Source organism: Macaca fascicularis, chromosome 9, assembly GCF_037993035.2.
Source record: "Macaca fascicularis isolate 582-1 chromosome 9, T2T-MFA8v1.1".
NCBI lineage: Eukaryota > Metazoa > Chordata > Mammalia > Primates > Cercopithecidae > Macaca > Macaca fascicularis.
The window spans coordinates 16,009,052-16,036,018 of record NC_088383.1 but is presented as its reverse complement, the minus strand read 5'-3'; the positions used below and the strand labels follow the sequence as shown (position 1 = coordinate 16,036,018).

The window sequence follows — 26,967 nt, the reverse complement described above, 5'->3', positions numbered from 1 at the left end:
GGCAGTTCCTTTAGTGGTTTCACAGTTGGATATTTAATGAATGAGAATTGTGCTCCAGAAGAATGTTTTGCTCTAGAAGGAAGTTGGGAAATGTTTTCTTCATTTCTGAATGTTCTCTATTAACAGATATCATATATCCTGTGGCTCTCATTAATTCATCTAATTGCTTGATATTGTTGATTGTTACTGAACTAGTAACAAAAGAAAAAAAATTCTGATATTGAGAAAGGCTATTTGAAATTTATCAAGCTAAGTCTGCCTCATAGCAGAAACTAATTTTTTTAATGACTATGATATATATTTTATATGGTTTTGGTTTTCCCACTAGCATTTAGAAGTGCTTATTTATTTCCAGTGGAGATCTGGATGTTTCTGACTCATTGGTTTTGAGAGCTACAGAAAGACTAAAGGTATGCGTTGCCTGTTAAATGTGAAGGACTTAAATTCTCTAAATTTATATTATTAAATGGTATTTTAGCTGCAGTGCTTTCGAGATGACATAAATCATAATAGAATGGCCTATAGTAAATATTCAGCTGAGGACTGTTGGTCTATAAATATAGAGCATGCACCTCCCATTCCCCTTTCCCCTAACTAATCGATAATCAATCAGCACTGTGTGTCACTGAAGCTTAGAAACCTCAGCACAGCTAATAGTTGATGAGAGCTGGCACTCAAGAGAAAACCTATTTTCCTTGGCCTGGTGTGGTGGCTCACGCCTGTAATCCCAGCACTTTGGGAGGCTGAGGTGGGCAGATCACCTGAGGTCAGGCATTGGAGACCAGCCTGGCCAATGTGGTGAAACCCTGTCTCTACTAAAAGTACAAAATTAGCCGGGTGTGGTGGCAGGTGCCTGTAATCCCAGTTACTCAGGAGGCTGAGGCAGGAGAATCGCTTGAACCCAGGAGGTGGAGGTTGCAGTGAACCGAGATCGCACCATTGCACTCCAGCCTGGGCAACAAAAGTGAGACTCCATCTCAAAAAAAAGCCCTGGTTTCCCCCTTGGGCTTCTACCTGGGGGCATGCAGGAATTATAATGACCTAATTCTACAGGAAGTTTTTCATTTAAAAAAATTTCTTAAGAGTGGAACTGCTAGATTATATAAAATTTTAAAAAATATTTAGAAATCATTTAGGGCAGAAAAAGTAGAGTAGCAAAATGTATATACAGATTATTCATCTCTTAAAATGTATCTAGTATTTCTCCAAGGGGGAAAAAATCAGGTTTACAGAAAAAAATAAACCTGTATTTCTCAGTTTAAAATTGTTTGTTGGGCTTTCTGACTTTTAGTCTCAAGTCCCCCGGCCTCTGAACAGTTCTGGAGAGCAAAGTGATGTCAGGGGCTTTTATGAGGACAACAGTTGAACAAATTCAAATGGGGACCTGTCCTGACTTTTAGATTTTTTATTCCTATGGCTTAATTTTTTTAACTGTAAAGCCCTGGAGTAGTGATAAAACACCTACCCTGATCACCTTTACCCAGAAGATGTGGCAAGAGAGGCTAGGCCGTGTCCCTGGCAGCCATTTGCCGTTAGACGAGATAGACGCTTTCAGGGTGGTATGGCCGTAAACCCGTTTGCTTTTAGAAAATACTTGGCTATGAACGATGCTTGCCTTCCCATCCCAGCCTGATATGATTTACTCCCGTATCATTTTTGTTCAAGAGAACAAAATCACCACACGCTTTTAATGGGCTATTGAATAACAAAACAAGGTGCTCAGTTGTGTTTTCAAAATGTCAGACTTGGCAGTTTTAAAGCATCCCTCAGAAACCATGAGGGATTGGTTCTAGGACCCCTCAGATACCAGAATCCTTGGGCGCTCAAGTCCCTTATGTAAGATGGCAGAGCATTGTGTATTTGCATATAATGTATGCACATCCTCCTGTATACTTTATTTTATTTATTTATTTGTTTATTTTTGAGATGGAATCCCGCCCTGTCTCCCAGGCTGGGGTGCAGTGGTGTGATCTTGGCTCACTGCAGCCTCTGCCTCCCAGGTTCAAACGATTCTCCTGCCTCAGCCTCCTGAGTAGCTGGGATTACACTTGCCTGTCACCATGCCTGGCTACTTTTTACATTTTTGGTAGAGACAGGGTTTCACCATGTTGGCCAAGCTGGTCTCGAACTTCTGACTTCAAATGATCCACCAGCGTCAGCCTCCCAAAGTTCTGGGATTACAGGCATGAGCCACCACGCCCCCGTTTCCTGTATACTTTAAATCATCTCTGCATTACTTATAAGGCCAAATACAATCTAAATGCTATGTAAGTAGTTGTTACACTGCATTTTTAAGAAATAATGACAAGAAAAAAAGTCTGTACACGATCGGCACAGATAGAACTCTCCAGTTTTTTTTCCCCTAATATTTTTCACCTAAGGTTGGTTGAACCCACAGATACACAACCAGTGGATATGGAGGGCTGCCTGTACTCCAGAAGTCATGCTAAGATGGCTACATCCCATCTTGTAGACTGTTAACATTGTTGGCATTGGTATATGCATTGGTGTATTTTGGGTATTGGCATACATCACGAGCTTGTAGTGTTCCCTTTGATTTTTGTTTGGGTCATGGCCAATACTGACCAAAGACTTGCCACACAGATAAGAAGATACAACACATTGTCTGTCTCGCCTATATTTTAACCCAGCTCTCCTTAAACCTTAATGTGTGTACAAATCGCGAGGGAATCTTGTCAAGTTGCAGATTCGGATTCATTAGCTCTGGGGCAGGGCCGGGCTCTGCAGCTCCAACAAGCTCCCGCATGCTGCTCATTCTGCCGGTCTGCAGACCACACGTTGAGCGCAAAGTCATTTCACTCGTCTTCTACCTGAACTTCTGGATTTGTTTTGTTTTCCCTCCAACAAGGTTACAAAGACTTCAGGTTTGAGACCAATGGAACCAAAAGATATCAAATCAGTTCGAGAATTAATCAACACTTACCTGAAGCAGTTTCATCTGGCTCCAGTGATGGATGAAGAGGAAGTGGCCCACTGGTTCCTCCCCCGGGAGCACATCATTGACACGTTTGTAGTGGAGGTAAAGACAAGGTGATAAACATAAAGCTTCTCCTTGAAGCACCCTTTGTGTTTAGTGCGCAGCAGAAGTATTTACACACACTTCCTTCCATTTCGTCACAGAACATTACAAAGATGCATACTAAAGGGTTGAGAGTTAATAAGATGAAGAATTCTTCATACTCTATCAAGGACATGCTTAAGTGAAACTGACATTTGTTGAACCCTGAGGGTGTGGTGTTGAGGAATATGATGACCATGAGTATGGGCTGGTGCCATTGTCTTGTTTTGTGCTAAGGCACCATCAGTTTTACCCACAGCACTGCTTTTGCACTGTTGATGCTGATGGTAACATATCAATAAGGCAAACAGCTTCTTAGTGTTATGAAAATAATTTTGACCTCACAGATTTCTGAAAGGGTCTCAGGTACCCACAGGGTTCACAGATCACAGTTTGAGAACTGCTCTCCAGGGCATATAATTAGAGTCTGTGGTCGGACCCACCTTTCACATTATTAGAAATTGCCAAATAACTCACCACAACAAGGTTCTGAGCAGTGTAAGAGAGTTCCTGTTTCCTCACATCCTCACAAGACGTGGGTATGGTCAGATTTTAAATTTAGGCCCACCCAATGAGTATGGAACAGTATCTTGTTGTTAATGTATATCCTCATTATTGCTGAATTTGAGTATCTCATAAATATGTTAGCCATGTTTATTTCTTTTATGAATTTGCTATTTATATCGCTTGCATGTTTTTTCTTTTTGACTGTAGTCTTCTTACTGATTTATGAAATTTTGTTTTGTTTTGTTTTTTGAGATGCAGTTTTGCACTTGTTGCCCAGGCTGGAGTGCAATGGCGCAATCTTGGCTCACTGCAACCTCTGCCTCCCAGGTTCAAGCGATTCTCCTGCCTCAGCCTTCCGAGTAGCTGGGATTACAGGCGTGTGCCACCACGCCCAGCTAATTTTTGTATTGTTAGTAGAGTTGGGGTTTCACCATGTTGGTCAGGCTGGTCTCAAACTCCTGACCTCAGGTGATCCGCCCGCCTTGGCCTCCCAAAGTGCTGGAATTATAGGTGTGAGCCATCGCACTCAGCCTGTGAAAGGTTTTTTATATGCTGAATATTAACACTTTGTATTGTGTTCCTTTCTGGGTCCTCTATTCTATTTCATTGATCTCCATGTCTGTCCCTTCACTAATACCACACTGACCTGGTTGCCATAGCTACATAGGAAGCCTTAGTATCAGGTAGAGTAATTCCTCCCACTTTATTCTTGTCTGTCAAGATCATTTTAATTAACCTATTTCCTTTGCCTTTTGCATATACATTTTAGAATAAGCTTATTTTTGTCTACAGAATACCTTGCTGGCACTTTGATAGGGATTACATTACACTGATGGATTAATGTGAGCATAATTGAAAAGTCTTCCAATCCATGAACATGGAATGTCTCTACATTTTTTTCAGTCTTTTAAAATCTCTTTTATCAGCATTCTCTAAGAGCACCCAGATCCTGTACATGTTTTCTTAAGTGTATAGCTAGATATTTCACTTCCTTTGGAGCGATTATGATGGTGTTATGTTTTTAATTTCAATTTCTGCATGTTCATTGTTAGCCTGTAGAAATGCTTTCTTCTGTGTGTTTGTGTCCTACCACAGTGCTGAAATCACTTACTGGTTCCAGGAGTTTGTGTGTAGATTCCTTGGGATTTCTGCATAGATAACGTGTCATCTGCAAATAGGGATGGTTTTATTGCTTCCTTTCTAATCTCGACGCCTTTATTTTTGGTCTTGCATTAATGCAGGACCTAGATCTTCCAGTGCTTTATTGAGAAAGAGTGGGGAAGGCTGACGTCCTCGTCGTGTTCTTGATGGTGGGGGAAAAGCATTTACTCTTTCACCATGAAGTATGATGTTAGCTGTAGGTTTTTTGTGGGTGCTCCTAATCAATTTGAGGTCATTCTCCTCTATTTCTAACTTACTGAGAGTTCTTATGAATGGGCATTGGATTTTGTCCCATGCTGTTTTTGCTTCAATAGATGTAATCATATGATTTTTCTCCTTTAATCTGTTGATATGGAAGATTACATTGATTGATTTTCAAATGTTGGATCACTCTTACATTCCTAGAAAATATCCACTTGGTCACGGTGTATAATTATTTTTATACATTGTTGTATTGATTGCTAATATTTTGCTGAGTATTTGTTGAGTTCATGAGAGATATCTCTCTGGAGTATCTTTTTTATAATATCTGTCTGGTTTAGATATCAAGATAATAGTGGTCTCATAATAGGAGTTGGAAAGTATTATTTCCTCTTCTGTTTTCTGGAAGAAATTGAGAATTGGTGTTAATTCTTTAAATGTTTGGTAGAATTCTCCGGTTGAAATGATCTGAGCTTAGCTGTTTCTTTTTTGGGAGTTTTTAAATAATGGACTAAATGTCTTTAATGGTTATAGCACCATTCAGATGATCTGTTCCATCTTGGTTGAGTTTTAATAGTTTTTGAGGAGTTTGTCCATTTCTTCTAAATTGTTGAATGTATGAGTGTAAAGTTGTTCATTGTATTCCCTTGTTATCCTTTTAGTGGCTGTGGGATCTGTACTGATATCTCTTGTTTCACCCCAGATATTGGTGATTCATGTCTTCTCTTTCTTTATTTTTTTCCATCTTGCTAGACTTTTATCACTCTATTGATTTATTTCCCAGAGAACTAAAACTTTTGTTGGATATTCCCTGTTATTTTCATATTTTCAGTGTCATTGATTTCTACCCTTATGTTTACTTTTTCCTTCCTTCTGCTTGCTTTGGGTTTATTTTGCTCTTCTTTTCTAGTTCCTTGAGGGAGGGACTTACTGACTTGAGACCTTTCCCTGTTACTAGTAAGCATTTAGTTCTATCAGTTTCCCTCTTTGCACTGCTTTAGCTATTTCTGACATATTTTGATATGCTGTATCTTCGTTGTCATTCACTTCTATGTATTTTTTGGTTTCCTTTGAAACTTCATCTTTAGCCCACCCCTACTTAAAATTGTGCTATTCAATTTTGCCGTGTTTAGAGATTTTCTGTTGTCTCCCTATTACGGATTTCTAGTTTGATTCAAGTACAGTTAAAGAACACACACTGTATGGTTTTGATTATTTTAAGGCTCTTGAGGTTTGTTTTATTACTCGGGATATGGACTTTCTTGATGAATATTCCATGGGTGCATGAAATGTGTATACCACTGCTGTTGGGTTGAGTGTTCTTTGTATGCCAATTGGATCATGTTGATTAATTGAGTTATTCAGCTGTTCTGTTTCCATGCTGATTTTCTGTCTAGCAGTTCTATCACTTGATGAGAGGGGCATGGAAGTCCCCAACTATAATTGTGGATTTGTCTGTTTCTCCTTCCAACACTGTCGGTTTTTCTTGATGTCTTTTGGGGCTCTTGTTTGATACTCACATGTATATTTAGGGTCTTTATGTCCCGCTGGTGGATTGATCTTTGTACCATAATGTAATACCTCTCTTTGTAATAATTTTCCTTGCTCCAGAGTATACTTGATCGTATATTACTATGACCAGACCTGCTTTTTAAAAATTGTTTGGTCTTTTTCCATCCTTTTACTTTCCAACTATTGATGTTATTGAATTTGAAGTGAGTTTTTGGAAACAGCCTATAGCTGGGTCATGTTTCTTTGCCCACGCTACCGACCTTTCTTTTGATTGGTGTATTTAGACCACTTATATATAAGGTGGTTATTGGTATGTTAGAGCTTAAGTCTGCCATTTGATTATTTGGTTTCTTTCTTTTTCTTCTGGTTCTTGTATCTCTGTTTCTTTTTTCTTGCCTTGTTGTGAGTTACTTGAATATATTTTAGGATTCTGTTTTGTTTATAGTGCATTTGGGTATATTTGCATAGTTTTTATGATGGTTGATATGAGTATTACTATATATATATGTGACTTATAGTCTATTGGTAACAACATTTATTACTTTGAGTCACCTTTTATTTAGGTCACTTTATCTTTTCCACCTTAAAATATTGTCTTAAATATCAGATAGTATTATGATTTTTGTTTTAATCATCAAGTATGATTTGTAACACTGATTTATAGTGATGCTTGAGGATAAGCATCATTAAGCAAATTTCTGCTCTTTCTATTATTCTTCCCTCCTTCCTGATGCTTCAGTATTCCTTCTTTTATCATTTCCTTTCTATTTGAAGAAATTCCTTTAGCCAGTCTCAGGTATGTCTGCTAGTGACACATTCTTTTGGTTTCCATTTGTGCGAGACTACCTCTGTTTTTAGATTTAGTTTCCCAATTAAAAAAAAATTTTTTTTTGGAGACAGAGTCTTGCTCTGTCACCCAGGCTGGAGTGCAATGGCACAATCTCTGCTCACTGCAACCTCCGCCTCTTGGGTTCAAGCAATTCTTGTGCCTCAGCCTCCCGAGTAGCTGGAACTACAGGCGCATGCCACCACACCCTGCTAATTTTTTGTATTTCAGTAGAGACTGGGTTTCACCATGTTGGCCAGGCTGGTCTCGAACTTCTGAGCTCAGAAAATCCATCCGCCTCAGCCTCCCAAAGTGCTGAGATTACAGGTGTGAGTCACCATGCCCAGCCCTAGTTTGCTAATATTTTACTTAGGATCTTCTTCCATACTCACTACTACTGCGGTTGGCCATTAATTTCCTCTTCTTACTCTGTCCTTGTCCTATTTCAATAGTAAAGTTAGAATGAGTTGAAGAGCTTGCCCTCTCTTTTCTCTGGAACAGTGTATGTAATGTAGGGATTACTTGTTCCTTGAAAGTTGTTAGAAGTTGCTTATAAGCAACCTAGACATGGTGCCATGGTGGGTTTTGTTGTGAGCATTTTTTTTGTTTTTGTTTTTGTTTTTAATCAGTCTTTACAGTTGATTGGGTGTGAGGGACAATGGACAGATTGTCCCATTCTTCCCCAACAGTTGGTGATTCTCAGGTCATTTTAACAGCAAGAGAGGAAAGAGTAATTTTACCAGCAATCTGAATGTGAAGAAGTAGTTTTCTGAAAGCAGATGATGAAAATGGGGTGGGGAACCTAATCAGGTTCTGCAGGTGCCTGCAGTAATTCGGTGTATGAGACAGATATGAGAAATTCTTAGAAGAATCTAAAATCCTTACTAAACCTGAAGGTTGAATTCATCTCCAGTACTGAGCTGCTAATACAGAGCAGTAGGGAATCACTGTAGATGAACCCCTTTAGCTTCTTGCTGGCTGAGGAAAGGTCTGATGACTCAGAAGCATTTGAAAACCAGAGCATACATCCTTCTGGAATTCCCTTTTCTGCTGAAAGAAATTCTAGCAATGGCATGTGTGTGGCCCAGCCTCCTCAGCCGCACAATTCAAACACATCATATTCTAAAAGTCAGCAAGGCCACCACAGATAATTACAACAACCTGAACAATACTGGCTAATTTCTTGTATTGGAAGGTTTGCCAATGATGATGAAATGAATGTCATCCATTGTATCCCTTATTTTTGATAGCTGCAAAATTCTCCTGTTATTCACATGTGTATATTTCGGTGCAGTAGTAAGACCTTTCACAAGCTTGCAAACTCTTCCAGACAGCTTCCGGACTCTATCCAACGGTACCTAGGCCTGATACAGTTATTTCCTTGTGCTAAGAAAGTGTGAGATAGTACACAGTATCTTTTAGTTGGAGAGGCAACCCTCTAATCCTTAAAGCTTTTATTTCTGCAAAAACAACTGCTTTTATCACTGTTCCCTGAGTCTAAAGAATTGACTCATTTGTCAGCCTGAGGGAAGCTTTCCTTTTAGAACATTCTGCTTCTATCTTTCTTTCCTTTTCTTTTTTTTTGAGACGAGTCTGGCTGTGTTGCCCAGGCTGGAGTGCAGTGGCAGGATCTCGGCTCACTGCAAGCTCCGCCTCCCAGATTCACACCATTCTCCTGCCTCAGCCTCCCAATTAGCTGGGACTACAGGCACCGGCCACCAAGCCCGACTAATTTTTTTGTATTTTTAGTAGAGACGGGGTTTCACTATGTTAGCCAGGATGGTCTCAATCTCCTGACCTTGTGATCCGCCCACTTAGGCTTCCCAAAGTTCTGGGATTACAGGTGTGAGCCACCATGCCTGGCCTCTATTTTTTTTTTTTTTTTTTTTTGAGATGGTGTTTCGCTCTTGTTGCCCAGGCTGGAATGCAATGGCACAATCTCGGCTCACTGCAATCTCCACCCCCCGGGTTCAAGCGAGTCTCCTGACTCAGCCTCACAAGTAGCTAGGATTACAGGGGTGTGCCACCACGCCTGGCTGAGTTTTTGTATCTTTAGTAGAAATGGGATTTCACCATGTTGGTCAGGCTGGTCTCAAACTCCTGACCTTATGATCTGCCCGCCTCAGCCTCCCAAAGTGCTGGGATTACAGGCATGACATTCTGCTTCCTAAGAACTTTGTGCAAATCACCAACGGGCACTTAGGCTGAAGTCCCAACTCCAGGCTCTTCTTGGCCTCTACACAGCATAATATAAGGGGCCCCAAATTGGACTGCCCAGAAAGAAGTATGACTTACTGCTTTTCCTTCTATGGGGCAAGGGAGAGATCAGAGTTAGCGGAAATGCACATATGCAGTTGGTTCAAGGAGATCTCTGCCTGACAGCACCTTTGCTCCTAGAGTCCCAACGGTAAATTGACTGACTTCCTGAGCTTCTATACGCTCCCCTCCACGGTGATGCACCACCCTGCTCACAAGAGCCTCAAAGCCGCCTACTCATTCTACAACATCCACACAGAGACGCCCCTGCTGGACCTCATGAGCGACGCGCTCATCCTCGCTAAATCGGTAAGCCACTCCCTGTTCATGCCGTTTGGTTCTCCAAATGTCTGTGCCAAACTACAGAAGACATCGTGTTTTCTTCCACACAGGTGGAATTTATGCAAGATTTTTTTATTTTTTATTTTTTTGAGACGGAGTCTCGCTGTGTCGCCCAGGCTGGAGTACAGTGGTGCGATCTCGGCTCTCTGCAAGCTCCGCCTCCCAGGTTCACGCCATTCTCCTGCCTCAGCCTCCCAAGAAGCTGGGACTACAGGCACCGCCACCACGCCCAGCTAATTTTTTTGTATTTTTAGTAGAGACGGGGTTTCACTGTGTTAGCTAGGATGGTCTCGATCTCCTGACCTTGTGATCCACCCGCCTCGGCCTTCCAAAGTGCTGGGATTACAGGCCTGAGCCACTGCACCCGGCCATATGCAGGATTTTTAAAAATCTATCGATCATCAAAGGAAGAATTTTGATAAGAGTTTCTTTTGAAACTTTAGAGGCTATTTTCATTATTAATTTTGTTGCAATTTAACAAAAAGACAAAATATATAAATTATAAATGTTTAACCCTTAGAATACATAAGGCTGGGCATGGTGGCTCAGGCTTGCAATCCCAACACTTTGGGAGACCAAGATGGGTGGATCACCTGAGGTTAGGAGTTTAAGACCAGCCTGGCTAATATGGTGTAACCTCGTCTCTACTAAAAATATAAAAATTAACCAGGCTTGGTGGTGTGTGCCTGTAATCCTAGCTACTTGGGAGGCTGAGGCAGGAGAATTGCTTGAACCTGGGAGGCAGAGGTTGCAGTGAGCTGAGACTGCACCACTGCACTCCAGCCTGGGTGACAGAAACTGTCTCAAAAAAAAAGGATGTATAAAGCCCATATATTAGGAAGTAATATAATGAATATAAGAAAAAGATATTCTTCCATATATAAAGAAAATATTAATACATGAGTGAATATTTGTGTTGAGTGAATAACTAGCAGCGATTTTTTTATTCAACCAAATAGTCTCTGAATTTTAAAATTAAAGGAATTAAATTCAACATTTAATTGTAGCCAGGCTACATGATGAAACCCTGTCTCTACTAAAAATACAAAAATTAGCTGGGTGTGATAGCACACACGTGTAATCCCAGCTACTTGGGAGGCTGAGGCAGGAGAATTACTTGAACCTGGGAGTGGAGGTTGCAGTGAGCCGAGATTGCACCATTGCATTCCAGCCTGGGCAACAGAGTGAGACCCTGTCTCAAATTAATTAATTAATTAAAATAAAAATCTCTTACCTGTGCCTTTGAATCCCCAAGTCAACATCATCCTCAGATTGTCAGCTTTTTTTTCAACACTTCCAAAATATGGCCAGTAATTAGTTATTTAAGGTAAAAACCCTGAGAAAGAAAAATAAAAAGTGCTGCTTCTATATCACATTTTGCATAGTATTGTTGTCTGACATTTTAAAGACATTTAATGTTTTACCATTAAAATTTTACTTAAATGTATTTACCATTATCAGCCCAAAGCAAACATACTACTTGTGTGTGTTTTTTTTTTTTTTTTTGAGATGGAGTCTTGCTGTGTTACCCAGGCTGGAGTGCAGTGGCGCAGTCTTGGCTCACTGCAACCTCCGCCTCCCATGTTCAAGCGATTCTCCTGTCTCAGCCTCCCGAGTAGCTGGGACTATAGGCGCGTGCTACCACGCATGGCTAATTTTTGTATTTTTAGTAGAGACAGGGTGTCACCATATTGACCAGGCGGGTCTCGAACTCCTGACCTCAGGTGATCCACCTGCCGCGGCCTCCCAGAGTGCTGGGATTACAGGCATGAGCCACCACGCCTGGCCTGCATACTATTTAAAGTCTTTACAACTTTGGTCCCTGGACAATAGCTTCAGCCAAGGTAGGACTTACAAAGGCTGATAATTAATAATCCTGGAGATGAAACCATCTTGACAACTGTTCCCTTCTAAAACAGGAACAAGGCGGGGCGCCGTGGCTCACACCTGTAATCCCAGCACTTTGGAAGGCCAAGGAGGGTGGATCACTTGAGGTCTGGAGTTCAAGACCAGCCTGGCCAACATGGTGAAACCCCGTCTCTACTAAAAATACAAAAAAAATAACTGGGCATGGAGGTGTACGCCTGTAATGCCAGCTACTAGGAAGTCTAACGCAGGAGAATTGCTTAAATCTGGGAGGCGGAGGTTGCAGTGAGCCGAGATCATGCCACTGCACTATAGCCTGGGTGACAGAGTGAGACTCTGTCTCAAAAAAATTAAAAATAAATAAGTAAATTAAACGTGAATAAAATATTTTCTGAAATCTTCGTAAGTAATTTTATGCCTGTGACAGCCATCATACTACATTTTTAACGTTTTTGGGATTTAGCATTTCTGAATTTTCGTGCTGACTTCATCGGATTCACTATAGTTTTTTGTTTGTTTTTTGAGAGAGGCTCTCTGTCGCTCAGGCTTAGTGCACTGGTACAATCACAGCTCACTGCAACCTTGACCTCCTGGGCTTATGCAGTCCTGCCTCAGCCTCCTGCATAACTGGGTCCACAGGCGCACACCACCATGCCCAGTCAATCTTTTTATTTTTGTAGAGACAATGTCCTGTACCTATACCTACACCTACAGCCCAGGCTGGTTTCAAATTCCTGGGCTCCAGTGATCTTCCCACCTCAGCCTCCCAAAGTGCTGGGATTACAGGCGTGAGCCACCACATCCAGCCACACTGCTAATTTTATAAGACAATTTTAAACTGAATTCTTCCTTTTTTAAAAAAAAAAAAAAAAAAAGGACAGAGTCTCACTCTGTCACTCAGGCTGGAGTGCAGTGGCATGATCTCGGCTCACTGCAACCTTCACCTCCCAGGCTCAAGCAATTCTCCTGCCTCAGCCTCCTGAGTAGCTGGGACTGCAGGCACGCACCACCACACTTGGCTAATTTTTGTTATTTTTAGTAGAGATGGGGTTTCACCATGTTTTTCAGGCTGGTCTCGAACTCCTGACCTCAAGTGGTCCAACCACCTCAGCATCCCAAAATGCTGGGATTACAGGCATGAGCCACGGCACCCGACCCTGAATTCTTAACCTATGCTATATATCACAGACATTAAATTCTATTAGAAATGCATATTCAAGCTATTAGTAGTAGAATTGTTACACTGAGATATGTAATACAGAAAACACTAGTCCTTTGTTTTAAATTTTAAATCCTTTTTAAATTGGCAGAAAGGATTTGATGTATTCAACGCACTGGATTTGATGGAAAATAAGACATTCTTGGAAAAACTCAAGTTTGGTATAGGAGATGGCAATTTGCAGTATTACCTGTACAATTGGAGGTGTCCAGGTACAGATTCTGAAAAGGTAAGTGAAGTGGATATAGCCCTTGTAAACTCAACAAATGTACCTAGACAATTTCGCACTTGCTTCACTTAGGCTTAAGACAGCTTTATTTTATTTTATTATATTTATTTATTTTTTTTTTAATTTTATTTTTTGAGATGGAGTCTCGCTCTGTCCACAGGCTGGAGTGCAATGGCATGATCTCGGCTCACTGCAACCTCCGCTTCCCGGGTTCAGGTGATTCTCCTGCCTCAGCCTCCCGAGTAGCTGGGATTGTGTCCACCACCATGCCTGGTTAATTTTTTCATTTTTAGTAGAGATGGGGTTTGATCATGTTGGCCAGGCTGGTCTCCAACTCCTGACCTCAGGTGATCCACCTGCCTTGGCCTCCCAAAGTGCTGGGATTACAGGTGTGAGCTGAGCCTTATGACAGCTTTTAGAAAGACTGATCTGTTGTACTACATCGCGATCTAATTTTTCTTACTATTCCATTTCTTCCCTCCCTTCAGGTTGGACTAGTACTACAATAGATGGATATTTTTATTTCTAGAACTCTGACATCATCATTTGTTAATATTTAATGATTTCTGGAACTGCCATTCCAAAGAAGAATAAAAGCACAACTCAAGTGAAATTGAAGTAGTCGATAATCAGAAAAGATGACAAAAGTCCACATGTGACATTTGTACACATTTCTAGCTAGAATATTAAAGTTCATCCTTTTTTCACTGTTGACCTATTTGTGGGAGGGATGAAAGGCTATAAAGAGCACAGTCTTGTAATTTTCAAATTTTTGCCTGTCTCTTGAAGAGAGGTATTTTTTCACCCTTAGAAAAGGGACTGGTTTTCTACGGACTAAGTAGAAGTTACAGTCATGTAAGAAAGTCTTTGCTATTGTGTGGAGATAAACTGCTGCATTTCTGTTTCTTAAGTGATGGTACATTTGTCCATGTAACAGAACAAAAGATCCATTTGGAAATTTTTTTTACTGGTATCACCTTACATGGTATCACTGGGAACATTTATGGAATCAACACTTCTGTAGCTCAGTGACAGGTGGGGGTTATTTAAGTGCAGAGCAATATTAAAATGTACTGGTGACTAGTACATGTATTTCTCCATAAGCAGAGTTGCCAAATCAATAAACATACAAGTTTGTACTTTGATCTTCACCAGGTCAGTGGATTGCTTCAAAAGCAAAGTTTTGTGCAAGCACTCACTATGCTCTCTGTAAGAGCCTGTGGCCGGGCGCAGTGGCTCACGCCTGTAATCCCAGCACTTTGGGAGGCCGAGGCGGGCGGATCACAAGGTCAGGAGATGGAGACCATCCCAGCCAACATGGTGAAACCCTGTCTCTATTAAAAATACAAAAATGAGCTGGGTGTGGTGGCATGCGCCTGTAATCCCAGCTACTTGGGAGGCTGAGGCAGGAGAATCACTCGAACCTGAGAGGTGAGGTTGCAGTGAGCTGAGATCAAGCCACTGCACTCCAGCCTGGGTGACATAGCACAAGACTCCGTCTCAAACAAAAGAAGAAAAAAGAAAGAGCCTGTGCCCACGACTAACTATAGACTTTTCTGCTGTTGTGCAAAGTTCAGTTTCTTCTCAGCAACATCAAGGATATATGAAGAAAAGGAAATAAAAACTGTAAAGTCAAAAGAGATGCCTGGTGGAACTTATTCATGCTATCAGGGCATTGATAGTTTGAATGTTTTTATTACTTATGCAAAATTGCACATACTCCTCTATGCTGACTTTATCATGAAAACTGTCATGTGTCATGCTAATGGAAAATGTCTTATTTGTAAATAAGTATTCATAATTTTGTTACTGATGGTGTTTTTAATCTAGAATTTGAAAAATTTTCATAGTGTACAGATGTGTGTTTATATTGCCAATAATCCATGGGAAAAATAAGATCCTAACCAAGGTCACGTAGCCTGGCCTAAACTCAGATGCCACAAAGTAGATGCCTTGGCCGGGCGTGGTGGCTCACGCTTGTAATCCCAGCACTTTGGGAGGCCGAGGTGGGCGAAACATTTGAGGGTTTGAGACTAGCCTGGCCAACATGATGAAACCCCATCTCTAATAAAAATTCAAAAAGAACTAGCTGGGTGTGGTGGCGGGTACCTGTAATCCCAGCTGCTGGGAGGCTGAGGCAGGAGAATCACTTGAACCCAGGAGGCGGAGGTTGCAGTGAGCCGAGATCGTGCCACTGCACTCCAGCCTGGGTGACAGTGCAAGACTCCGTCTCGGAAAAAAAAAAAATGTAGATGCTTTTCCTGCCTTTATAAGTGCCAGTGCCTAGGATGTTAAGTGCAGAAAGAGTTGTTTGAGACATGATGGCATTTCCTTCAAGTTATGAGTCCAGTGAAACCAGTCATATCTTATACCAGGCAGGGGCCACCAGACTATGGCCTGTGGGCTAAATCCAGCCCATTGCTTGTTTTTGTATAGCCCACAGGCTAAGAATGTTTTTAGTTCCTTGAATGAGGAGAAAAAGCCAAAAAATGACATCATTTTGTGACATATGCAAATTATACAAAATTCAAATTCCTGTGTCCCTTTATAAGGTTTTATTGGAACATAGTCATACTTTTTTTTTTTGAGGACAGGGTTTCACTCTATTGCCCAGGCTAGAATACAATGGCACAGTCACAGCTCACTATAGCCCCAAACTCCTGGGTTAAAATGATCCTCCTGCTTCTGCGTCCTGAGTAGCTGGGACTACGGGTGCATACCACCACGCCTTGCTAATTTTTTCATTTTTTGTAAAGACGAGGTCTTGCTATGTTGCCTGGGCTGGTCTTTAACTCCTGGCCTCAAGTGATCCTTCTGGTTTGGCCTCCCAAAGTACTGGGATTACAGACATGAGCCACCACACTTGGCCACAGCCACTTTCATTTACATATTGCCAGTGGCTGCTTCACACTACAAAGCTGAGTTGAGTTGTTGTGACAGATTGTGTGGCCTGCAAAGTCTAAGATACTCACTTTCTGGCCTTTTACAGACTTTGTTGACCTTGGTCACTACGAAGGAGGTGAACTCTCTGTAGTTTGCTATGATTCTAAAGACCAACCCACAGCTGTGGCATCCCTGAGACTACCACCAGAGGGCGATGTGGGCCCCACAGTAGTGCATAATTAGGACCTTTCTTGGAGACAATGGAAGACTTCGAATTTCGGATGGTTCCACCCTAATTTCCTTAGTGTTCTTTCCTAACAGGAGAAAGGCTTCAAGAAACAAAACGGTCCTCATTCACTGGAACAGGGTTTGAGATACTGGCATTAAGTAAAGGAGATTTTGACTTAACCTGGAGTGAAAGCTCTAATTTAGGAATTTACTTCCCACTCATTTTCATGGCACAAAGTCTATGCAAAGTAGATTTTCAAATAATTGCAGAATCGGTCAGGTGCGGTGGCTCACACCTGTAATCCCTGCACTTTGGGAGGCCGAGGTGAGCAGATCACTTGAGGTCAGGAGTCTGAGACCAGCCTGGTCAACATGGTGAAGCTCTATCTCTACTAAAAATAAAAAAATTAGCCAGGCATGGTGGCACGCACCTGTCATCCCAGGTACTCAGGAAACTGAGGCAGGAGAATCGCTTGAACCCAGGAGGTGGAGGATGCAGTGAGCTGGGATCACACCACTGTACTCCAGCTTGGGCAACAGACTGAGACTCCATCTCAAAAATAATATAATTGCAGAACTGCCAGTTGGAAATTTTGTCATGCGCTTACCTCATGGTGATAGTTACACTGCTCCTTTAAAGAGTCATTTACATAATTCATTATCAAATTATTAATCACTTTTAAATAGAATAACTACATTTGCCTCTATAACAGAAGCAGATTGCTAATTAACATTTTTGAGAATTAAACTGCTTATGAAGTAGCTATTAAAACTAAATTTAAATGCGATATATAGTGTCTTGTAGATTTAAAACTGCATTATAGTGTACTTTGTCTGTCATGAAAATGTTCTATTCAATAAGGTATCTTTTTTTTTTTTTCTTTTTGGCCAAGATGGCACTAAGTAAAATTTAAATCAAGAGGTGGCATAACCCATGAGTCAGCCAGACTTTCAGCTGGAAAAATCTTTAGTAATACCTTCCTTCTAAATTACAGAAACTAACTTTTCCATACACACTGTAAACACTCTTAACAGAGAGCACTGGTTATGCTCCATTTCCTAACCTGAAGGACTCTTGTCACACACCCACCTCTGAGAACACAAGCTCCTCAGTTTTTTAAATCTTTTGGCCACATTTCATCCAATTACCATAATACCTTTTATACATGTTAGATTTCCAAGGAGGTAAGTGAATCACGTAATGGGGGTGAACTCTTCCCAATCAAAATACCTTATCTGGCTTTCTCTGTGTTGTTGCTATTTTTTCTGTAAATATTAAGCCTTTCTCCCAAGCCCATGTCTATTCCTACCTAAAAGTCAAATTGACATGAAGTGAAAAATGATTATTGCTCCTGAAGACAATAGATTGCTTGGCATTTGGGATCCTTCCTTTAAAACTGATAATGCTTCCCCAATTCAGTTCCATCTATCTGACTGACTAGAACATTTACTGTGGCATTTTCCAGGTTTGATAGGAAAATGCTAAGCGTTGTAGGACACCAATATTCTTGCTCACAGGCACTCTACCAGCCTTTGAAAAAGTCAATTTAGGCCGGGCACGGCTGCTCAGGCCTGTGATCCCAGCACTTTGGGAGGACGATGCGGGCAGATCATGAGGTGAGGAGTTCAAGACCAGCCTGACCAACATGGTGAAACTCCATCTCTACTAAAAATACAAAAAAGTGAGCTGGGTGTGGTGGCACGCACCTGTAATCTCACCTACTCAGGCGGCTGAGACAGGAGAATCGTTCAACCCAGGTGGCAGAGGTTGCAGTGAGCCGAGATTGTGCCACTGCACTCCTGCCTGGACAAGAGTGAAACTCTGTCTCAAAAAAAGAAAAGGAAGAAGTCAATTTAAATACGCATGAACACTAGTTTCAATAAACTTCTGTTTGGGTATTCCCATTTTTGAATATTTCCTGCACTTAATATCTGTGCCATAGTTACAAAGAGTCTTACACATTTGAATATTACCAAACAGGACTGTATGAATCTATGTAAATATAACTCATTTTATTAGTTGTAAGGCTTCTTCACAAGGTGTGCTTTCACAAACAGTATGACATGGCAAGTTTATGCAAGATTACTTTGGAGTAGCTTTTTTACTTTTGGGTGGTTTCCTTTTCTTATTAGGGTTTGGAATCAGTTTCTTGATTTTAAGGGGTTGTAATGTTACAGAAGCCTGCTGACCGTCAGCAAGCTTTCTCTTAGGTTTTGACAGATCTTCAAATGAAGTGTCCAGAAGCTCTTTGTCTTGGCTTTCCAGAGGTTCAGTCTCTAAACTTTCCCCAGAATCTTCAGTTCTGTCTTGAAGCCATGGTACACTTAAACTGGGGACTCTGGGGATGATGGCTCTTACCTCGTCCACAAAGTCAGTGGTGTTCTTTTTGAAGCCCAAGGCTAGAACACATTTTAAGCCAATGACGGGGGCGATTCTCTCACTGAGCTGGGGGACCTGACAGGCAGGGACGGTTCTGCTGAGGCTTAACTGAATCAGGTGTGAGGTGATAATGGCAGGCTTGACTGATTTACACACCAGAACTAACAGCAGTTCACTCCTTTCCAGGGCTCTGGTAACTTCGTTAACGCCAATGGCAAGCTGCTTCCTGATGTGTGCAGGCGTCCACCCTGACACTTGCTGCTTAGCGTCTGTTTTCTCCTTCAGATCCTCACTAATATCAACAGCATTGCTGCATTTCTCTCTGCTTTCTTTTTTCAGAAAAGGGGTTTTGTTCTTTTTCTTCCTATCTTCAATCTTCTGAAGTCCAATAGCTTTAAGCCTGTCCTCAAGCGTCTGTAGGATGAAGTGCATATCCTCACTCTCCAGAGGGCTCCAGCAGATGGTGTATGGGTTGTTCAACGACGTCTTCACAACCAGAGGTCTCGTCTTACGGACAGATCCCCGCCCCGGTGCTTGAGGAGCTGCAGCCATTTTAAAAATCCTTCCAAGAAGCAAAATGACAACAGAAAAAATTCATGTTAGTGACAATTGCATAACTTAAGAGTATCTTGGTTGTACTCTCTCTCTCTTTTTTTTTTTTTGAGACAGAATTTCACTTTTGTTGCCCAGGCTGGAGTGCAATGGCACAATCTCGGCTCATTGCAACCTCCACCTCCTGGGTTCAAGTGATTCTCCTGCCTCAGCCTCCCGAGTATCTGGGATTACAGGCACCCGCCACCAAGCCCAGCTAATTTTTCTATTTTTTTAGTAGAGACGGGGTTTCACCATGTTGCCCAGCTGGTCTCAAACTCCTGACCTCAGGTGATCCACACGCCTCGGCCTCCCAAAGTGCTGGGATTACAGCCGTGAGCCACTGCGCCCAGCCTGTATTCTGATTCTTGATAAGCTAGAGCAAGCCTCATTATATAAGTCCAATTAGGTGAGCATACACTTGTCTTCTTTTTAAAGATTAAGTAATTTTATTTCTCCCCATTTTTCTTACCCCATTTTAAATGCTCCACTGGGGCCCTTTAAAAAAAACTCAGGACAATGGATGACCAGGGTTTAATTTTCCCCATTTTTTTGACTTTTTCTTTATTCCTATACAAGCAATATGTGAAAGTTTTCATTATTGCAATCGTAGTACAATTCCGTTCGTCTATTTCATTTATTAAAAATATGCTGTTTCTACTTGTTCATAATTAACCTTTTAGTGACTGTATGGTATTAATCTTATAACTTGTTACTGTTTTCCAAAATGCCGTCTAGTTGGGCTTCCATTCATTCATTCAACAAATACTCTAGGCCTGGCACAGTGGCTCATGCCTTCAGTCTCAGAATTTTGGGAGGCTGCGGTGGACAGGTCACTTCAGCCCATGAGTTCGAGACCACTCTGAGCAACATGGAGAAACCCTCTACAAAAAAAAAAAAAAATACGTACATTAGCTAAGTGTGAGGCATACCTGTAGTCCCAGCTACTTGGGAGACTGAGGTGGGAGGATCACTCGAGCCCAGGAGGTCAAGGCTGCAGTGAACGTGATCGTGTGGTGCCCAGTAACACATCTGACTCTATCTGCAAAAAAAAAAAAAAAAAAAAAAAAGATCTGAGCACCTCCAGTGTGCAAGTGGCGTTCTAGGTCCTGGGGCTCACGGTAAACAATGTCCACCCACGCAGAGCGCACAATCTGCAAGGACTCTGGTGGCCTCTGCCATTCAAAACCAATCAGGTGTGGTATTTTAAAGAACTGAACAGTCATCTCATGATTAAGACTTCAAATAATTCTGTCATGTCCATTTTTGTAAGTCTCCCCACCTCCCAGGGCCCTAAATTTCTTGAATATCCTTCCTACAGCACTTGATATGTATGCAGGCATACACTCCCCTTTCTTTTTTTGTGTTTTGAGACAGAGTTTCGCTTTCGTTGCCCAGGCTGTAGTACAGTGGCACGATCTCGGCTTATTGCAACCTCTGCCTCTCAGGTTCAATTATTCTCCTGCCACAGCCTCCAGAGTAGCTGGGATTACAGGCGCCCAACACCATGCCTGGCTACTTTTTGTAATTTTAGTAGAGACAGGATTTCACTATGTTGGTCAGGCTGGTCTCGAACTCCTGACCTCAGGAGATCTACCCACCTCAGCCTCCCAGAATGCTGGCATTACAGGTGTGAGCCACCACTCCCGGCCATTCCTCCTTTTTAGGGGGGCCCCGAGCCGACTTTTCTGGCTGGCAATTTCATGAAGACTAGGGAAATGTAATGAAATTTAAAGATATTAATCCATTGAGGAAAAATGAGAAGGATGCTTAATGGGGAAAATATTATAAACTACTGGTCCAGAGGGCATATCCTGTTTATCCTTCCCAGAGGCAAATACACATTCCTTTCTCTTCCCTATTTTCTTCCCTTCCTTCCTGGGGCTCAGTTAGAATCACAGGGACCCACCTGGCAAAACTAAAGCAAGTTATGTCCTTTCCATTTATACTTCCATTTACTAGGCTGGTAGCTGATGCTGAAGGCAAGTGTGCCTCAGTAGTGTATCGCTGTATAAAGCACTCTCTCCATGGATTATTTGCTTCTCACAGCATTCCTATAGAATTCCCCAATGTGTGCATTAGGAAACTGACTCACTGCCCGGAGTCACAACAAGTTTTCCAAATTCCAAGTTTTCTGTTCTTTCAATCCTTGCTACACCTCAAAAATAACCTGTGGCTTCTTAAAACAGGCAGATGGTTGGTCCTCAACCCAGATCTACTGAATTGGAATCTTCAGGAATAAGACCTGAGCATCTGTGCTTATAAAAAGCTGCCCTAGGCCAGGTGCAGTGGCTCATGCCAGTAACCAAAGCATTTTGGGAGCCCGAGGCAGGTGGATCACAAGGTCAGGAGTTTGAGACCAGCCTGGCCAATATGTTGAAATCCCATCTCTACTAAAAAATACAAAAAAATTAGCCAGGCATAGTGGTGCCTGCCAGTAATCCCAGCTACTCGGGAGGTTGAGGCAGAATTTCTTGAACCCAGGAGGCAGAGGTTGCAGTGGGCTGAGATCGCGCCACTGCACTCCAGCCTGGGCGACAGTAAGACTCCATATCTAAATAAATAAATAAATGCCCCCGTGAATCTGATTCAGAACCGCAATCAGGAACCACTGGTGTAGGACGGGGTGCTTCCATGCTGGACAGCCCCGAGGAAGGGCCCCCTGAGCGCTATTGGTCTCTGATACTCTTCCCAGACACCTTCCCACAGAAAACCCAAATTCAGCTCCTTGGGGTGAGAGATCACACCCTGGTCGTCTCGGTACTGCCCACTGCTGGAGACTTCTGGGGCCTAAGCTGCTTCCTTCACAGTGGCCACACTGCCCCCTGACCCCATTATCTTTGTGCTCCCCAGAGCTCAGGGAATCAGGAAGAAAAGTGGCTCATCCAGATGCAATGCGGTGACCGCGAGGGGCTGGCATCAGGTTCAGAGTGGTCAGGAAGAGGGAAATAAGTGACAGAGGGGTGAAACAAATAGGATGGAACAGAGCTCTTGGCAACTGCAAGTCAGATCATGTCTCCGCATCCAAACACCACAGAGTAAATACTTAAAACCATGCTCCGGAGGGATCACAAAACAGGCTATAAACTTCTCCCGCCTGCAGAATCTGCTAGGGAGATAAAGAGAGCCAAGTAGTTTGGATAAGCATAATCTCATGCAATATAATCCAGAAACAAAATACTGACTGGTAAGATTGTATAGCTTTAGAGAAAGGGAGGAAAATAAGGCTTTGCTGAGGTCCTTTTAGAGCTGTGTCTCAAGAGGCGTCTGCTGCCTATAGATCAAGGGCAAACACTTTTTTCTAGACAGTCTTGCCCTGTCACCGGGCTGTAATGCAGTCGTTTGATCATGGCTCACTGCAGCCTTGAACTCTTGGGTTCAAGCGATCCTCCCACCTCAGCCTCCTGCTAAGTAGCTGGGATTATAGGCGCACACCACCAAGCCCAGAAAAGTTTTTTAATTTTTAAATTTTCTGTATAGGCTGGGCACGGTGGCTCACGCCTGTAATCCCAGCACTTTGAGAGGCCAAGCTGGACGGATCACTTTAGGTTAGGCGTTCGAGACCAGCCTGGCAAATATGGTGAAACCCAGTCTAAACTAAAAATACAAAAATTAGCCAGGTGTAGTGATGCGCAACTGTAATCCCAGCTACTTGGGTGGCTGAGGTATGAGAATCGCTTGAACCCAGGAGGCAGAGGCTGCAGTGAGCCGAAATCGCACCACGGCACTCCAGCCTGGGCAACGGGGTAAGACTCTGTCTCAAAAAAACAAAAACAAAAAAAAAAACAAAAAAAAAAAAACAACTCCGTAGAGACAGGGTCTTGCTTTGTTGCCCAGGCTGGTTTTCAACTCCTAGGCTCAGGCAATCCCCCAGCCTCGGCCTCCCAAAGTGCTGGGCTGCAGGCATGAGCTATCATGCCCCACCCAAACTCTAATGTGACATAAAAGGCCCTCCAACCTCCAGTCTCAATCTCCCACCAGCCTCTTTCTCCTTAGGCCCCACCAAGCACAAGACCTCAACACCGAACCACATACTATTTAATGAGGCCAGCATTTTCCCACCTTCAAGTCTATATACATTAGTCCCTCTGCCTGGAATACCACTCCCACCCTCAGCCACAGGCACCACCTTTCTGGATTATCCAGGATGTGCCAGGCCATAAGTAATTTTTGTCGCAGACCTCAGTGAGGTTACAGTCCACAAGGAAAAAATATCAGCAGGTAATTATACAATAAAGCCTGATGCACATGAAGGTCAGGGAACTACAGGATGCTTAGGGAATATCCAGCAGAGGCCTAGCTTAGTTGAGGGGGTAGGAAAAGGCAGTCCTCATAGAGGAACTGCTTTTTTTTTCCCCCCCTTTTGAGACGGAGTCTCATTCTGTCGCCAGGCTGAAGTGCAGTGGCACAATATCGGCTTACTGCATCCTCCGCCTGCCTCCCGGGTTCAAGCGATTCTCCTGCCTCAGCCTCCCGAGTAGCTGGGACTACAGTACAGGCGCGCGTCACCATGTCCGGCTAATTTTCTTATTTTTTTTTTAGTGGAGATGGGGTTTCATCATGTTGGCTAGGATGGTCTCGATCTCCTGACCTTGTGATCCAACCACCTCGGCCTCCCAAAGTGCTGGGACTACAGGCGTGAGCACTTAGTCTGGGACTAAGAGGAACCCGGCCGGACCTCTCAACCTACATCTAAACAATGCCAACCAAAGGGAGTATGGAGTAAAGAAAGGTATCTCAGCATTAAAAGAAAGAAGTTGACTGGCAAGGTGGCTCACGCCTGTAATCTCAGCACTTTGGGAGGCCCAGGCGGGCGGATCACTTAAGGCCAGGAGATCGAGACCAGCCTGACCAACATGGTAACCCGTCTCTACTAAAAATACGAAAAACAGCCGGGCGTTGTGGCGCGCGCCTGTAGTCCCAGCTACTCGGGAGGCTGAGGCAGAAGAATCGCTTGAACCCGGCAGGAGGAGGTTGCAGTGGGCCAGGATCGCGCCACTGCACTCCAGCCTGGGCGACTGCTATGTCTCAAAAAAAAAAAAAAAAAAAAAAAAAAAAAAAAAAAAAAAAAAAGCAAGTTCCAATAAGTTCAGTGTGGCTGGGGCAGAGATGCTAGAGAAAGCAGTGAGAAACTAGGAAAGGTGGGTAAGGACCAGATAATGAAGACCTTTGCAAGCCTTCCAGTGTGAAGCAACTTTAACGTCTAAAGCAGAGGCGTCATGATTAGAAAGACGTTATAGATCTTTGTGGATCTGGGCAAAGGAAGAATCCTTGAGCAGCAAACACGCCCCCGGAGTCGTCCAGGTTAGAAATGGCGGTGGCCTACACTAGAGACACCGCAGAAAGGACTGGAGAGAAATACATGTTAGTCGGAAAAGAAGGTAGAATCTCCCGACACAGTAGTGACCAGCTGGGAGTAAAGGTGAGAAGGGTATCGGTGGTGACTTCCGGTTTCTGGATCCCGCCGGTAGCCGAGGGGCGACGGCCGACCCAAAGCTCACCTCCCCACTGCACGCCGCCCCTGGATCGGTCCGTGTCTCCTTGGAGACCGTGGAGAACAGAACGGCCGGCGTGCGGTTTTCGCTTTGCACTCCTGGTGCCCAGACGGCGCTGCAATCCAGCAGAGGAGCCCGAGGAGAGGCGCGGAAGCTCTGGGTGCACACGCCTGGCCCGGGACTGGGTAGCCCAACCGAGAGGGCGGCGGGTTCCGCGGCCACGCAAGAGGCGTCGGGGAAGCAGCGGAGGCCTTGCGTGCGCGCGGGCTTCGGCCTCCAGATTCCGTGGAGTCCCAGGCCCGATGCCCCCGGGGCTGGCCTCCTGCCCTACGTGGGCCCCGCGCGCCCACCTGGAACTCACGGTGGCGGATCCGCCTTCACCTGAGGGTTGCAGCACCGGCTCCAAGTGCGCCTGCGCCGCGCATGCGCAGAGCGCTCGCCTCCCGGCTTCGCCTCCCAGACGCGACGGGGCGGAGCGGAAGCGCTAGGAGCACTGCAGGTTTCGTTATCCTGTGTTAGGTCACTCCGGAAAGGGGAAAGCAGCCCACAGCGTCGCGCGGCCCGGAAACAACACAACGAGGCCCCATCTTTTAGATTCGAGTTTAGGCCCCGGGGTGGAGGCTCCGGACTGGGCCCCCTACAACGGCAGTGCGCAGGCGCGAGGTCTGTATCGCGAGACCATAAAGTTGCCCGGGTAACCAGACGCTCAGGGCTTGGACCTTCTAGTTGTTCCGAGGCCAGCCTACCGCCAGTGGTATCCCGAGGGCAGGCTCTCTCCGGGCGTCTGTGCTCCCCTCTCTCTTATAACCCAGTTTCTACCTTTCAGTGCCTGGGAGTCTTAGCCCTCTATCTCTATTCCCTTTTCTGTATTTGCTTTGCCTCAGGGACGCACAACCCCAGCCCCTGTCCCAGTGAACCCGTCGCCATGGAATCCCTGCAGACTCCCCAGCACCACGAAAATCAAGATAAAAGGGAGAAGGAGTGTGGGGTAAAACACATGCCTATGGGCAATAATGCAAGGAATCTTGAGCTCCGAAAAGAGAAAGGCGATAGGAGTTGCCTTGAGTTCAGCAACAGCTGCGCGGAATATCCTGTCCGGTGTACGCTGTGGCTGCTCCAAGCAATGGAGGCTAAAGTTACCATCGGAGTCGCTGCAACGTCAGGGACAAGTGATGAAGCAGCCTAATAACATTTTAAAACTCAGGAATCTGGATCCGTTGATCTACCCTTGGCCAGAACTTAGAAGACGGCAGGTTGCTTCTGACCTAATGAGCCCCCTCCTCCTCCCCGGTTTTTCCGGCCTCACTTGGGCCCTCTTCCTTTTCCTCTTCTATATATCTGCCTCCTTTTCTCACTCTCTTCACTGTTCGTTTTGTTTCCTATTTTCTGGTATAGTTTCTGTGCTTTATTTATTATTATTATTATTATTATTATTTTGAGACAGTTTCGCCCTCGTGTCCCAGGCTGGAGTGCAATAGCGTGATTCTGGCTCACTCCAACCACCGCCTCACGGGTTCAAGCGATTTTCCTGCCTCAGCCTCCTGAGTAGCTGGGATTACAGGCACAGGCCACCAGCCCAGCTAATTTTTGTATTTTTAGTAGAGACAGTGTTTCACCATGTTAGTCAGGCTGGTCTCGAAATCCTGACCTCAGGTGATCCGCCTGCCTCGGCCTTCCAAAGTGCTGGGATTACAGGCTTGAACCACGGTGCCCAGCCTCTATGATTTCAATTTTCATGTTTAAGTACCTGTGTAGAACCTAACTGTCCATAAAGCAAACACACAAAGAAGATTTGGCTTTCGGTCAGAGATCATTGGAGGTGACACAGGGTAAAGTGCAATGTGATTTTTATCGGAATTAGTAAGATTAAAAAGAGATGACAGTGAGTTTGTAAGAACAGGTTTGTGTTTCATCAAATGAATTGTGTGAGTTCGCTATGATGAACTGCAAGCAGCTTGCATGTCCAAAAACAAATAGAGACACACGGGTCTAATTAAAATGCTAAAGTAATAGGAAGGAGACATCCATACGTTTTTGTCCCCCTAAGGTTCCAGATTTATAGTTTGAGCATCATCTCAGCTTACATTTTCTCTATGGAAAACATCAGCCATTACATTACTTGGCTCTGGGTTGAAATCCTAACTTCAACTGAAGATCTTATGACCTAGTCAAGTTTATTAACCTCCTCTATG

General features: G+C 43.6%; 2 protein-coding genes and 1 non-coding gene across 29 annotated transcripts in view; 2 read left to right on the top strand and 1 right to left on the bottom strand.

Annotated features, from left to right (window-relative positions):
* NMT2 (N-myristoyltransferase 2) overlaps positions 1–17,097 on the top strand; it is a 64,701-nt gene extending 47,604 nt beyond the window's left edge. For 10 of the 22 annotated variants that reach the window (XM_074001110.1, XM_005564701.5, XM_074001113.1 and 7 more), the window contains 4 exons: positions 2,870–3,040; positions 9,684–9,851; positions 13,061–13,198; positions 13,687–15,039. In XM_074001110.1, coding sequence (XP_073857211.1) covers positions 2,870–3,040; positions 9,684–9,851; positions 13,061–13,198; positions 13,687–13,707 — 498 coding nt within the window. In that variant the 3' untranslated portion in view covers positions 13,708–15,039. Of the gene's footprint in view, positions 1–2,869; positions 3,041–9,683; positions 9,852–13,060; positions 13,199–13,358; positions 13,506–13,686; positions 15,040–16,187 lie in introns of those variants that run through there. The other 12 variants (XM_074001104.1, XM_074001103.1, XM_065520334.2 and 9 more) reach the window with 8 other exon arrangements.
* Positions 17,098–18,301: 1,204 nt separating this feature from the next.
* RPP38 (ribonuclease P/MRP subunit p38) lies at positions 18,302–25,191 on the bottom strand. 6 transcript variants are annotated; one of them, XM_005564704.4, is made up of 3 exons: positions 24,782–25,191; positions 20,213–20,322; positions 18,302–19,251 (listed from the first exon to the last, which is right to left on the bottom strand). In XM_005564704.4, exon 3 carries the CDS (start codon positions 19,239–19,241, stop codon positions 18,393–18,395), a length of 849 nt encoding a protein of 282 aa, XP_005564761.2. In that variant the 5' UTR covers positions 19,242–19,251; positions 20,213–20,322; positions 24,782–25,191; the 3' UTR covers positions 18,302–18,392. The 6 variants fall into 6 exon arrangements, with proteins under 6 accessions (XP_005564761.2, XP_005564762.2, XP_065376413.1 ...); XM_005564705.2 differs by having other exon boundaries at positions 25,126–25,191; XM_065520341.1 differs by having other exon boundaries at positions 25,137–25,191.
* Positions 25,192–25,233: 42 nt separating this feature from the next.
* Positions 25,234–26,170, top strand: RPP38-DT (RPP38 divergent transcript). The gene is made up of 2 exons (XR_006700795.2): positions 25,234–25,438; positions 25,660–26,170. It is a non-coding gene; the product is annotated as an RPP38 divergent transcript (transcript).
* The last annotated feature ends 797 nt before the right edge of the window (positions 26,171–26,967 follow it).